Here is a 14831-nt window from a genome sequence, read left to right on the forward strand (position 1 = left end):
AGTGAGTTTGGCTGAAAGCGTTGCTATAAAGAAAAGAGCAAGAGCTTCGTAGATAAAATGAATGCAAACCCACAAGTTTTTCTAATCAGAATAAGCCCAACCCCACGGCGTGCTAACGATCAGAAGCTAAAGCAGATGATTTCAGTTTATTTGTGCACACAAATTTTTATGAAAGTTGAAATGTCATTTTGCAGACGACTGCACAGTGAGTCATTTGTTTGTGATCAGCAGCTCTGTGCTGTCCTCTTTTCTCAGTCAAATTCTGTTTGAACTTTCAAATGTGTCTGAAACGCTCACTGAAAACAAAGATGATGATGGCCGAGCTCAGGGATGTGTAATAATTACCACACGTGCATATTCTTTGTTAAATATGTTTATATTTATTAAAGCTTTCCTGCTCCAAAGGTGGAGGTTCATATGAACCCTGTTTCTAAAGATGAGCAGAGTGTATGTGCAGTAATCCTTGAGCTCTAAGCATTGACCTGAGGAGCTGCACTGAGACCAGTGTAGGATTATTCTGGACTGTGAATCATGCAAAGCTGCTCTGGTGGAGTCCAGGAATAATAAAAAGCAGACTAGGTCATCTCTTAGTGTTCTGGCAGTTCTTTCCTGCATTGATTTCATTCCTCACGTTTTATCTTCTTTTCCGCAGGTGTAAACGAGCACCAACCCCTCTAACGATTCTCAGCTTATTTATTTCCAGCACACGCTGCATGTTGTTGTTGTTAAAGTTGTTTCTGTTTATGGCTGAATGAGTCATTTATCTGTTTTTGTCTTAGAGCCATAGCAACTTTCCTTGTAAACAGATTTTTGGTCAGTTTTTTTTTTCTTATGCGGTTATTGTGGAAATACCAATGAGACTCCAGTACAATAACCATTTTTTAATATAAGCCTCAGTTGATTTAAAAAAAAAAAAAAAAAAAAGAAGTCTATTTTTGATAACTTTGAGAAGATAACTCAATAAATGGGTGGTTGCATTTTGACAATGTCTCAGATGCAGCAGCCACGCTCTGAGCATGTGCGTAGCCTCCTGTCCTGTCCTGTCCTGCACGTTCTGACGGCTCCTAAATTCGTCCTGCAGCAGGAAGCATGACGTTCACGCTCCCAGCCGGAGGCATCGGCTCTAAGAAGAGTGAGGAGTCTGACCCACCACAGGCCTGACCGCTGCTTTTACAGACACACACAGATGTTTGGTACTTCTTCTTTCACTGCTGACTGCAGCTGCTCTTACAAAGTGTGTGTGCAGGCTGCAGAACTGGGACATACCACTCTGACATAACAGCATACCTTGAACTTTGACCTTCTGGGTAAAGGTGCAGCTGGAGCAGAGGAATGTGGGTCAGACTGATTAGAAAAACAGGCTGGAAAATGCTCGACTGCATGAAGTCAGACATTCAAAAAGAAAACAACCAAAATGTGTAGTTTTTTTTTTTTTTTTTGGAAAGTAGCCAGACTGAAGATGATGACAGACGTCACCTGCTGGTTTCTGGATCTCAGCTTCAGTGCTCTGGTTGATGCTGTGTTGATCCTATGTGGATCAGAGGTTGTCACAGATGCTCAGTAACATCCAAATGAAATCCTAGAGTTTCCCTCAGCTTCTCTGACAGTCTAACTGTGCAGACGCCTTATTATTGGTCAGATAATGGCATTGAGGCCAAGCTGGAAATGAGCACGATGGGTATTTTGGTTAAACAGTCTTAAATCTTACAGAAATGAAATCTGACTTTCACTTTTCTCCCTTTTTGTTAGCACTGAAAATTTATTAAAAATTGATGTAATAAAACTTTGGTCCTTAAATGTCTTAAAGCCACTAGCTTGGTTTAATCAGGACCGCGACTCATCAATTTTCTCCTTTTTAATCATCAGTTATTTGTTTCAATGAGTGAGAAAAGCAGAGGAAGAAACCTGTGTGAAATAATCTGAACCCGGGCTCAAAATATGAGGTTCTTCTATTTGCTGAAAACAAAAAAACAGTAAAACTAAAGTCTGTTGGTGTGAGTCGCTGTGTAAAACAGGATGTGGGGTGGGGGTAGTTTGGAGGGGAGCTGCTGACACCACCCCACCCCCACCCCCAGCATGCCCGACATTCTGCCTCCCACTTGTGCAGCGGGCAGAAATAGACGCTGGTGGGAGAGAAACTCGAGCCGGCCGGCGTCTGAAATGTGCCTGAATTGCGAGGACTCGGTTGGAGTTGCTGGAGTCATGTTTTTCTGTTTTACGGCACTTTTAAACCCGTGTTGGTGTGGGGCCGGCAGCAGGCCCGTCAGTAGCTGTGGGTGAGACTAAGACGGATCACGTCGACCCCCCCCTTCCCCCGTGGGTGACCTCGTATGTAGTGACTGAGCGAGCAGCAGATTATTTGCTAAAAATATTTTCGGTTGGTGGAAAAGTTGCAGCCTCAGTATGTCAGCGGTTTCCTGAAGAGCGGCTGTGATGGGCCTGCAGGTTTCCAGTGATCCTGAATCCAGACTTCCTTAAACATACCTGCTCCGCTCAGGCCTCACGTCTGCTGTTACACACAAACTAGTACGTGCCCGTGTAAATGGACCAGTTCTTATATAATGCTTTTCTACTCTGAGCACTCACCCATTCATACATGAGTATCTAAGCTAAGTGCTTCTACTGTCTAACATTCACACACATTCATACTGCAACGCTCGTGTTGGAGAGCAACTTGGTGTTCAGTATCTTGCCCAAGGATACTTTGGCATGCAGCCCAGAGCAGCCAGGAATCGAACCACCAACCTTCCGATTAGTAGGTGACCTGCTCTACCGCCTGAGCCACAGGAGGTAGTAGGTTATATGGTCATATATGTATATCAGTGACGTGCAGTCAGGGGAGGCAGGTGAGGCACGGCCTCACCTGTCATCGTGGAAATATAAAATTAAAAAATAAATTAAATGGTTATATTCATTCAGTGATTTGTATTTTAAAGTTCTTTTCCATTTAACTACACCATTTTTAGATTAGTTTTTTCAAAATCGCTGAATTTTTGCATTTGCCGGTCAAATACTAAGAGACGAACGGTGAGGCACCAGCCCGGCGAGCCGCACCACGGATTGCGCAATCCGTGGTGCGGCTCAGTATAGTCATTGCCAATGACTACTAACTGTGCTGGCATGCTATGCAGTGAGACCGGATTACTTTCCCTTTGCATGTGGCTATTAAAATGTTCTAACACTTTTACTATATGAACTAAATTTCTATATTTTAGCTGGTGTATATAATGCACAGTTTTTTTTTTGTTTTTTTCATTAACAACTGTATGTGTGTGTAATGCATTCTTGTGTTGAGCGATCATGAAACTGCTGCGAAGAGACACTAGGTGAGGCACGCAGTTCTCGTGCCTCATGGTAGGGGGCGCTGGTGATCCCAGGGACTCTACGACTCCTCGGCGGCAAGCTACCATAAACAGTTAGCAAGGCCAGTTAGTTTTTCCTGTTGCTTGGCCTTATGTTCAACATGGAAGATTACATAACTCAACTGAAAGAATTTTCTAAACTGGACTTTCAATCGAAGCAGAAGATAATAATTAAAGGAAGACCAACACCGGAGCTAAAAGGTTTGCTTCAGACTATGTTAATGTTAAACAAAACAACTGTTGCCAATCAAATGGTGAATAAGCTATATGTTTGTAAATCTGATGTGATGACGTCAGTGCCTCACCAGTCACGACCCTCACCGCACGTCACTGATGTATATATTATAATATTATAATAATGAAGGTTTGTGGCTATAAATTAAATGCGTTTGGCATGAAATTAAAATGGTAAAACCCTTTTTATAAAGTGGTATCGTGCACAAAAACTAAAAATGGATCATTCTAGCCCATTGGCAGGTGGTTGCTAGCTAACATAATATCTGAGATTGAGCCTAAGATGGACCTTTGTGCCGAGTTTTGTTGCTCAACTCCTGATTGTGTGTGAGGAGCTGGTGGATGGACGGATTGTGAAGTATCCAGCAGCGACATGGTGTCCAGACAACACAGAAAGTCGATGACACTGGGCGACTGCAGGTGGGGGGGGGGGGACGAAAACTGATGACGCGCGGTGGCCGTGTCCTGAGATAGACGTTTCTCTACTCCGAGGCGAGTGTTTTGAAGCGTTGACCAGTGAACATGCTGGATACCGGTGATTGACATGTGACCTGGTGATAAAGAGATTAGAGGGTTACCTAGACAACCAGAGCGTGGAACATCTGCTGGTGACCAGCGGGGAGCTCGAAAGTGCCGCCCGCCGAGTGAGTCACTTCCTGTGTGGACGCAGCTGATGGAGTTGAACTCTTTGGTTCTAAGGGGTAAAAACTCAGAATTGCTCCTAAACGGTGGAGAACGGGAGACTCGTTAATGTGTTTTAATTCTGTTTGGACAAAGAGGATCAGGATGCTCGGTCAGCTGGACTGAGTCACTTACTGCTGGCTTTAATTAAACTTTAAAGGGATTAATTGATCATGTGGAAAGCACTTTCCTTAAACAGTCTCATGAGGTTTAAAACAGTTTATCATAATTCCAGCAGAGCACCTGGAATTTGGAAAAACCTCCAAACTCTACAGTGATTCTGTTAGTCTGTGCATTTTATTGGCATTCAGCACCGTTAGTGTTTCACACACAAAAACAGCTTTGGAGTCCTACAGTGTTTAAAAAACAACCAATATCAGCCCTTTTTAGGGCACTTTTTTTTTTTTTTTTTTTAACCTGTTTAGCTACTTTATTACTCACAAAGGCTCGCCACAGTGTTGGCAGATTTTTATTTTTTTGTCTCCTCCTGAGATTGAAGCAGGAATCTTTCACTTGTTAGCTAAATATGTAAACCCCCACACTGTGGGGCTGCTTACCTGTGCAGCTGATGTCCGGCCACTAACTGCAGTTTACTGACTGTGACGCGGCGCTGTGGTAAATACAGTCTGTCCCAGGAGACGCACTTAGGCCAGACGTCATCAAACTTTACTAACAGAAGAGACATTAATGAGCAAAACAACAATCTGAGCCTCATGATAAAAGTGACACAGCCTGCTGAGTGTATCTCGGTCTGTCGGCATTAATATGGGTGCAAAACTGGACTGTGATTATTCAGCTGGGTGCTATTTATGATTATTTGGTACCAGGACTTTGCATTTTCATTATACTAAAACAATGTTTTTGTTATGAAATTTATTTTTTTTAATTACAGACAAAACGCACAGAAAAAAAGTTAGCATGTTAATTATTTATATAACACCAAATCAGAACAACAGTCGCCTCAAGGCACTGTATACTGTAAGACAAAGACAATAATACAGAGAAAACCAACAGTCAGTCGACCCCCTATGAGCAGCACTTGGTGACAGTGGGAAGGAAAAACTCCCTTTAACAGGAAGAAACCTCCAGCAGAACCAGGCTCAGGGAGGGGGGGTCATCTGCTGAGGGGAGAGAGACAGAGATTAATAATAACTAATGATTAAATGACCTAATTTGGGCGCTGTAAAGCTCTGCAGCTGCTGAGAGTCTGACCTGTTTGTGCAGTCAAATTAAAAAGACTTTGATAAGAAATAAAATATAAAGCATTAAAAGTAGCAGTTTCTATTTAATTTTGACTAATGTTGAAAGAAATCCAGGTCTCTCTTCTTTCAGCTACAACCAGCACTTTAACCCTCAGACCTATAAATGGTGGTAACAAATATATCAGCTCATAAATACAAAACTTAAATAATGAAAGTTTGTTTCCTTATTCATCTAGTCAGTGACAGGGAGTTGGTGCAGATGTGCATAAGCGCTGAGAGTTTGGGGGTCATGACGTAAACTAGCCGCCTTTTATGGTCATGCAGGTATCATCTGTTAAACCTCAGTCCAGCTTTATGAACAGGAAGTGTCTTATTGTTTGTGTAAAACAGCTTGGGCTTTCAGTTCAGGTAAACAGCGCTGATACTGAGATGGCCATGATCTGTGTCTTTATCTGCTGTAACTGAAACATTAAAGCTTGAATCATCAGACTAAACAAGTGCAGACAAGCAGCCCTCTGAATGCTCCCAGTTCATCTGTGATCGGCACCAGTGGTGCAGAAAGGAGGTATGCACTATATGCAATGCATAGGGGTGCCACACAAGAGGGGGGGGGGGCCCCAAAACAATGTGGGAAAATATTTCTCTAGTTGCATTTTCTGTATTTAACAGCCGTGCATATGACATGATCAATAACAAAGGCGTGGTGCTGATTAGGCACCCCTGCGCTCCTTCACCTCCCTTCCTCCTGTCCCCAAGACAGTCGTAAGTTATGTCAGAGAAGTCTTGTATTTTATAAGTCCATGAATAAGTGATCTGCACACATGAACACAGTAAATGTTGAGAGGATGCAGATGGTGCATTTTGTGTGTGTGTGTGTGTGTGTGTGTGTGTGTGTGTGTGTGTGTGTGTGTGTGTGTGTGTGTGTGTGTGCGCGCGTGCAGTGTAGCTAGCGGTTGATCGCAAGGCGCCGGGCTGGGCTGAGGATTTCACCGCTTCACTTTCGGAGCTCTGCTGTCTCTGCATTTAGCAAACAGGAGCCCCGCGGACTCCGCACCGGCTAGATCACTGCTTTTATCGCTGCTTGCTCCTGTATTATTTCACTGCAATTTACAATCTACCACAGCAGGGAAAGTTCACAATATGCACGTTTGATGTCCCTAAGGTCATGCGCGCACTTGATTTCGCGGCTACAGAAATCGAAATGACAACCAGCACGAATGAGAAGTAAGAAGAAAAATGAAGATCAAATGAAAATTTCAGGCATGATTTAACACGAGTGGATCATCGCTGACAAGTTTCTTTCCACGCCTCCATTGTCTGTGTGGTTTTACTCTCTGTGCAGCGAATGTCAGCTGTTACTGTTTTCCTTACATCAGCTGTAGCTACCAGAACGATCACTATAATCACAATCTGGTGGTAATCACACTATTGTGGTTTGGTTTGTGCAATTGTTTGGTGCTGTTTCCTTCACTTTCTATGAACTGACAGATTTCCTCAGACAGTTCAAAATTTCTGGCTAGAACCCTGGTGTGTGTATGCACGTGGGTTGGGTTGGGTTGGGGGTGCCTAAAAATGTGTCTGCATACACCTCAGAAAGTATATAGCTGCGCCCCTGATCGGCACACTAAGATTTTACTGCTCAGGGTTTTCTGATGAAAGTAGAGGACGTGAAGGTGAGTGGTTCCCTATCTGAGCAACAACCAGCATATTCAAATCCTCCCTTGCTGGAAGCTTCAGTGCATCTGGGCATTATGGTGGAGCCTACCACCTGTTATCTGCTCAGAGAATCAAAACGCTGCATATTTCAGGGCTAGCGAGGCCAGGCTCAAACAGGAAAAATCATTTAAGCAAACAGTGGTCTTTGGAAGGAAGTCTGCAGCTATTTCATAATAAATGCAATCTGAGTCAGAGTATTGTAACAGCAGTAACCTTTCATTTTCACCATCACTGAGGTGGGTAGTGATCCGCCTGTTTGGCTCAGACTGTTCAGTTCTGGTTCGGACTTTATCGGCTCCTAGGAAGTGATTTTCCTGGCGGAGTTCCAGCCAGTTTCTGCACAGTGGCATCAACAGTAAATGGAATGGCTCTGCTGGACTGCCTCACATTATTATCTAAAAGCCTCCAATCCACTACTATTATAACAGTTTTTTTCCTCTAAAGAATTTGGCTGTATCCAAGTGTGGCACAGCAAAGGAAAGGGTGGTGTTACTCTGGTTTATTAAAGCTGAAAATATCTACTGGCTTTAATGCTCAGTGAAATGTGAGGGTCGGAACTGTTACAGGCTGATCAAGTTTATTTTTGAAGTGTCTTTGAAAATGAATGTGACAGGGAAAAGTTTCTTCTGCTGATGGAGACTCCAAAACTCAGACATACTGAACTGTGAATTTTGTGTACCTTCATGCCCCTGCTAAACCCACAAGACATAAATGACCTGCTATAGTATTATACACGAACCATCAGGGAGGAACTGGAAAGCAGTTATAAGTCTCGTGGTTGTTTCAGTGCTCCATGAGTCTCCAGCTGTAAATTTCTTTTCAATAAATCTAACCTAAACCTGTCCTGAAATGGTTCGGAAGGCGTTCTGTGATTAACTCGTTTATTTCTTCCTTGTACAAACCAGCGTCTGGTCGATGTGTTCTAGCTAAACTCTGTTGTTTCTGAGAGGATGACTCCTCCAGGCTGTGCTGACCTTCATCACATTAAAGCAGTGTGAACAACATGACGCTGAGACATTAAAGGTTTGAGGTCAACTGCCAGGACACTTTTGAGCATCAGATGCTTAATTTGATTAACTTCTGGTGATTTTTGTTGACAAAAATGTCTAAATCAGATATTAAAGTGACAGTTCATCAACTACTGGCAGTTTTCCAAAGCAAGTCCTCCTAGTTAATGAGGGGAAAAGTGCATATATTCTAAATATTGGTTGCGAGTGCACCAGTAAAAGATGCAGGTATGGTGGTAACACTGTCAGAGAAAATGTCCAGTAAGTGGTGCGGAATCCATTAATTATCCACATCCAGTCACCTTAGCCACAGTCAGCGGCTGAGCTCTGTGTCAGCTGATGGAGGAATCCACACAGGGTGTTGATTCAAACTGCAGCAATGAGGAATGAGGACACTAAAACCTTTAAAAACAAACAAAAAACATGGTCAGCATGCTTCTACTACTATCTGTGTATAGAAGCATGTTTGGACATACTGTGTTTTAACATATTTATATCAACTCTTAGCAATAAATCAGCCTATCAGCGTGTTTACCTCAGCTGTCAACATGCTTGGTTAACTCTGGAGGAGGCTGTAAAACTTTGTGAAAGGAGTCCGTTATTGGTGGGCGAGTCAGTGAAGCTCACTTCTGTCTGATGACAGCGATGCTGAGGTCAGTTGTTGAGGATAAGCTGAACTTGTGTGTCAGTAAGCGCTGCTGTTTTTGCTGTTAGCTGTGTTACTGAAACTTCAGACTTGGGTCAGTGAATAAACTTTCATATGATGTGAGAATGTAATCAAACTGTTTGAGAGTGAATGGTGGAGAGGAGGGAAAAATCTTACAAATCTTACATGGTCATAGTTTTCAGAGCTATTTTTGATGTTTCCATTAAAACTAAACTATAATCACCACTTTGGTAGTTTATTAGCTAAATTTAGGTGTTTAGTGTCCATCAGATTTCCCCTTTCTTGCTGAATTCTTTCTGCAAAGACTTCAGACTTCTGTCCGGCTGTAGAGGGTAAACAGTTAAATTCTGAAAATGTTCCCCTTCCCAGAGTGAGAATTTAAGGAGCTGAAACCATACGCTCTGCTGAGAGATGTCCTCGGTGCTCTCAGTGCTCCTGGTTGGTTCCATATCCTCTCTCTCAGTGAAGGAGAAACTAATCGGTGACAACTTGATCATTTATGACCTGATTGCAGTCATGTTTGTGTGGACACAAGTAACTCGCCAATCAGAAGATTCTGACCCGGTCACACCCCTTCAGATCAAAACTTCCTTCCTGTTGGGACAGGTGGGATATAACGATCACTAATCGGATCGGCGTGCATGTACACACTTCTTCCAATGTTTGGGGGGGAGATGGTCCTTACTGAGCATGTCTGTTACATCAACACAACATCAACACAACACATTGTGGGTCCATTTGAAACAGAAAAATGACACAAGGCAGCAATGTGACAGAAGCTGAAATCTGTGGCATGCAGCAGACTGACGATTAAGGAGTTCAGACAGCTGCGTCTGCTATTCTGTGCATGAAAAATGGTTTATTCTGTTTAAACACTTAATGCATTTAAACACGCATCATTTTAACCAGATGCACACAAACATGGTGCCATGAATTCTGCTTTTCTTTTGTGCTGTCAGAGCCAGTTTAGGTCTGCAGGGCTGGTTTCTGGATCCCGTTTGTCTAAAATAAGCCTGTTTTTTTTTTTTTTTTTGGTTTTTTGGCTTATCTTCTTGCACCTGCCTCTGCCAGGAAGTCACGACTTTGTAGCATCACTCATAATAATATGCGTCACTTTTTCCACTCACTGAGTCTGCTGTCCTTAAGGGTCACAGGGAGAGTTTCCATTAAACAACAAAAGTTTTGAATGATTCGAACATCTAAAAATATTTGAACTTTCCACACATTTTCACTCCTCTGTCATGAAAAATGAGAAACAGCTCATCACCATTAAAGGCACAGCAGCACATTTTATTGAAAAATTAAAGTGATGAATGATTTTACATTTTTCAAATCTGATCAGGAGGGCGGCTCGTACCCACGTTTGACACGAAGGATTTTAAATGACCAATAAAAAGCTTCTTTAAGGTGTTTAACTCTGAAACAAATCTGAGCGCTTTAAAAGCAACTTCTCAAAAAGTGCTTCTTAGGAAACCGCTCTGAGAGGCTGTTTGGCCCAACCTTGAGTCATCGTGTGTGTGTGTGTGTGTGTTTATGGTGTTGATCTGGTTGCCAGGCAGCAGCATGCTGTGGAGCTGGAATGGACCTCAATAATGGAGGAGGAAGATCGGGGGGGGTTATTTTTGTTTCAGTGAAACTCGCGTCAGTGAGTTTAAAATGAAGATAATCGCCATCATTTTTCAGCTTCACAGTTTTCCTCTGGTACTCGATCAGATTGTTTTCCATGACTGCAGGACCTCTCTCAGATCACAGGTCTGGGTTTAAAATTCCATCATATCCAATAGGATTTGAAACATGATTTTACAGCTTATTAAACGCTCATCCAAAGCATCAACACAATCGCCGTCTCACACGCTGGTTTTTGTTAGATACAGGAAGTGAGTTTTCCTCCATCTTTGCTCCTGGTAGAGCCGTCTGCCCCAAACAGGGCTCAGCGCAGCTTCTTCCTGCAGACTTCTTAAAGCTTCTCTGACCTGATATTTGTACCTTCTGTTCACATTAACAGCTGTATAATATAGAAATATAAGCTTTAAGTCTCTGTCAAAGCAGAGATTAAAGTGCCGCTTTCTTGATAAGCAGTTATATAATAATTAAAAAGAAAAAATGAATCTTCTTGTAAATCCAAAGAGAAAATGTCCAAATCTGTGAACTGGTTACTGAAACATGCTGTTATGATCTGAATTAATGTTTTTCTGGCCGTCTCTGTTTGACTGCTTTAAAACTCAGCGTGTACATTCAGACTCTGCACACTCTGGGACTTTTAATTTGAAAGGGAAACTTGTTTGTTTTTTCCTCTCATTTGCAAAGTGTTCAGAGCTGTGATGCAGCCTGTGTGGCAGCTGTTGGCTCACCGTCGTACTCTCTGCTAACGACTTCTTGTCGTTAGCAGATATTTCCTCTGACTGGCTGAACGGTTCGGATCGGTTGCAGATGTGGCTGATGTTTGGACTTGTTTCAGACCAAAGGGTGCCGTGTACATAAGAATTAGAGCAGGGCAGCATGGAGTAAAAATCATATCAGCTTTCATGAATGAAGACGGCTGATTTATATCGATTCTTTCTACAAAGTCAGCTGACCGCTCAGTTTGAGGTCTGAGCAGGATGTGATATGTTAAACTTTCCTCTGTTTGGGATGCTTCAGCTTTTTTTACTGATCCACAGTCAGTGTGTTACCTGCAGCAGGTGGCAGTAGGCCACGCCCCCAAGCAGACAAACTAAAGCTGTGTACTGCTGTGTATTTTACACACCTGAGAAAAATCAGCTGGGGTTTAAGTGGACGCTATATTGGGAGCATTTTGGCTGCTTTACCTGGGAAGCCTGTCCTCCAGACTCCATTCACAAAAACAGGAACTGACCTCACAGAACCTGCCAGCTCTTCGTCGTCAGCTACCTTGATTTGTGACTTTGGTGTTTTAGTTTGGATGCAAAAGTCACAAAGCTTTAAAAACGAGATGCACTGAACAGTGACTGCATGTGCTGTGCTCTGCGTTACAGCTCGCCGGAGGTGTAATCCTGGGAGTGGCTCTGTGGTTGCGACACGACACCAAGATCAGCAGCCTGCTGGAGCTTGAATACGATGGGACCCATGCCCCCAGCACCTTCTACATCAGTACGTACACCTCTGTGTCTCTGTTATCTGCTTCTGATTCACTCTGTCTTCATCTGAAGGGAAACCACAAGCCCCCACTAATGGAGAGCTTTGCAGCATCATCAAAAATATAGTACTGGTGTTTGTGGCTGTTTGCATTATGACCCAGTGGCAGTCTCCTGAGTCTGTTTGGTGAAATGTTTTTATTGAAATGCTTACCACATTATGCTTCTTTCTTTGTGTAGGCTCACTTCTCTGCTCTGACTCATTATCACGAATTGTTGCTCGATTAATCGGGTAGTGTAGGCCTGAATATCACGGCCTGTATATAATAGATGGCCATAACTACCACTGTGTTGCATTGGTTTCTCTACTCGACATTTTAGTTTTGGTGTTTTGGCCACCGGTGTCTTAAGTTTTGGTTTCCAGAAGGGACCACATTTGAATGAGAGAGCGGAGTGCTAAGTGTTCAGCTAATGCTAGCTAGTGTGGTTATCAGTCTGCATCCACGGACTGTATGGGAACATCTCACACACACAGATATCTGCTAATCAGTGCTCAGTGACATAAATCCCAGAATCTCACTCAGCAACCTGGAGCTCCGCCTTCTTGGACAGTCTGTTAGTCCAATGAAACCACAGCAGCCATATTATTGGTCAGATAATTCCATTAAAAATGCTCCAACAGCACCGACACCGTCCAGAGGTCCAGTTCAGGGACTCCAGTTAGCTGAGGTGAAGCCTCGCAGACAGCTAGCAGCTACAGCCGCCTGTGTCACCATCCACCTGTTAAAGCGGCCACTAATAATCCTATTTAAATGAGTTATAATAAGGCTGTGAGCATGTTTTATATTAGCTGTAAAGGTGTTTAAACATGGGAGTCTACAGGGACTGACTCACTGTGGTGCCTCTGCTGGACTGCAGAGGAACTGCAGTGTTGGTGCTTGTGTTTGTGTATTATACGTGAGACTCACTTGATTGTTGTTGAGAAGCTGCACAGAGTTGGTTTCTTTTATTTACTGTGTTTGACTTCTTCACGCTTCAGCAAACACTCCAAAGTCCTCCTGGTGACATCATGCTTTCTGTTTCTCTGCCTCTGTCAGGACATCTGATGCATGCAGAGTGAAACGAATGGATTTGTTTATTGATCTCACGATTAATTTTAAGTTGTCAGTGAAGCATAAACAGACATTTAGTGTGTTGTTGGGTTAAAGCTGGGTGGAGCTGTGAGCCGTACTTCAGTCAGTCTGATGAACAGTTCCTGGCTGTGAAAGCCTCCATTCGGTCCAGTTTGGTGTCAGGCAGGCTGCCTGCAGGCCGGCTGACGTTAGGACAGATCCTCCTGACTGCGTCTTGTTTTTCCACCTTTGCTCACTGGATGTGAGATCTGATGCTTTTGGCCGCTGGAGTCAGAGCCACGTCTGTCCCACGGGTGCAGCATTGCTTAATTGTGCTGCAAAGTTTCTATAGCTTGGATTTCGTCTTATGTTGTCTTCTTCTTTTCTTAAGGATGAGGGTGTTTGGACAGGTGTAACAGAAAACAGGATAATCAAATTATTTATTATCCCTAAAATTAAATCTACCCATCAGTTTAAGAACACATAGGCAGTTTATAACTATTCATTAGGCCCCATAAAATTTTAAAAATGTTATTTTTAACATCAATAATGAATAAATTGCTCATCTAGCTTCACTGATCCTCATAGACTAAAGTAGTTCCACTTATTCAGGGCATAAATACTTTATGTGGATCTATCAGAGGATGCACAGCACACACCTCACTGTTACTCACTGCAGCCTTCGTCGTCCTCTTCAGTTTTGTTAAAGAGTGATACAAAGTCAACTGGTTTAAATCGAGAGCAATCTGAACCCGCACGCCTCCACCGTGCCACGAACAAACCCCGGCTCAGGAGCACTCTTTCTGAGGAGCATCGAGACGAGGTGGCAGGATGGTAAGAAGGTCCTGGGTGTGAGCCCCAGGCCCGTCTGTGTGGGGTTTGGATTTTCTCCCAGAGCTCCACTTTCTGCCATCGTGCTGCCCTCGCTTCCTGGTCAAAGTTTTGTCATTAATAGAAATGTTTCAGCGTTGTGCTATCACACTGGCTTGGCAAAGAATCATTCCAAAAATTCCTAGATCCACATCTGGATCAACTCCCAACAGTTGTAGTTGGACCGAAACCCAACAAGGGAACACGTTCATCTGGATCTGAGCAGAACTTTAGGTCCTTCAAACAGACAGACCCTCCGTAGTTGAGCTGATCCGTCACAGTTTTATTTAATAAAAGCTCAGAACTTGGTGTCCCTGCACTGGAACAATACTGCGCACTTCTTTCTCCTCCACTGTAATCTGAATGTTGGGGACATCGTAGTTCTGGCACTCACACGTAAGGGGGTGAGAATATTAGAGTGGTAAATGCTCTTTGTTAGGAACACACAGGCACCTCCTTATTTCTGTGCAGAGGACGTCAGAAGCTTCATTTAGTGGTCACATCAGTCAGAATAATGAAGGCGACAGCTGTGAGGAGTTTACTCAGTCACACCAGAATAAAAATGCATCCAGTGAGCAGCGGCTCTGTGGACGGCCGCCACGCCTTGTTGAGGAGAGCCGTTAGACAGAAAGGCGGCGGCAGTAACTCAGACAGCTGCTCTGTACTGTGCAGAGCAGCAAGCTGAAGCTCGAGGATGATGAGGTTGTGTCGGGCGTCAGCTGGAAACGGGCTCAGGAAACACTGGACAGTTTAAGGATGGAAAGACTTGATAGGATGAATGTTATTTCCTGCTGAGTCACATGGATTCAGAGTTTGGTGTTTGCGAGGCCGTGACGCCAGCGCGCGTCTGCAGCTGCTGCTGCTGTGGTGTGATGGAGTGATGGTGTG

The 14831-nt window shown here is 43.4% G+C and overlaps 1 protein-coding gene across 1 annotated transcript in view; it reads left to right on the top strand.

The window, feature by feature from the left end:
• Positions 1–14831, top strand: part of LOC115776437 (CD81 antigen-like) — a 40654-nt gene that overhangs the window by 5275 nt on the left and 20548 nt on the right. Inside the window, exon 2 of the mRNA XM_030724138.1 lies at positions 11863–11977. Within this exon, the coding sequence (XP_030579998.1) occupies positions 11863–11977 (115 nt within the window). The remainder of the gene's footprint in view (positions 1–11862; positions 11978–14831) is intronic.

The sequence above is a fragment of the Archocentrus centrarchus genome, unplaced genomic scaffold, assembly GCF_007364275.1.
Source record: "Archocentrus centrarchus isolate MPI-CPG fArcCen1 unplaced genomic scaffold, fArcCen1 scaffold_32_ctg1, whole genome shotgun sequence".
Classification (NCBI taxonomy): Eukaryota; Metazoa; Chordata; class Actinopteri; order Cichliformes; family Cichlidae; genus Archocentrus; species Archocentrus centrarchus.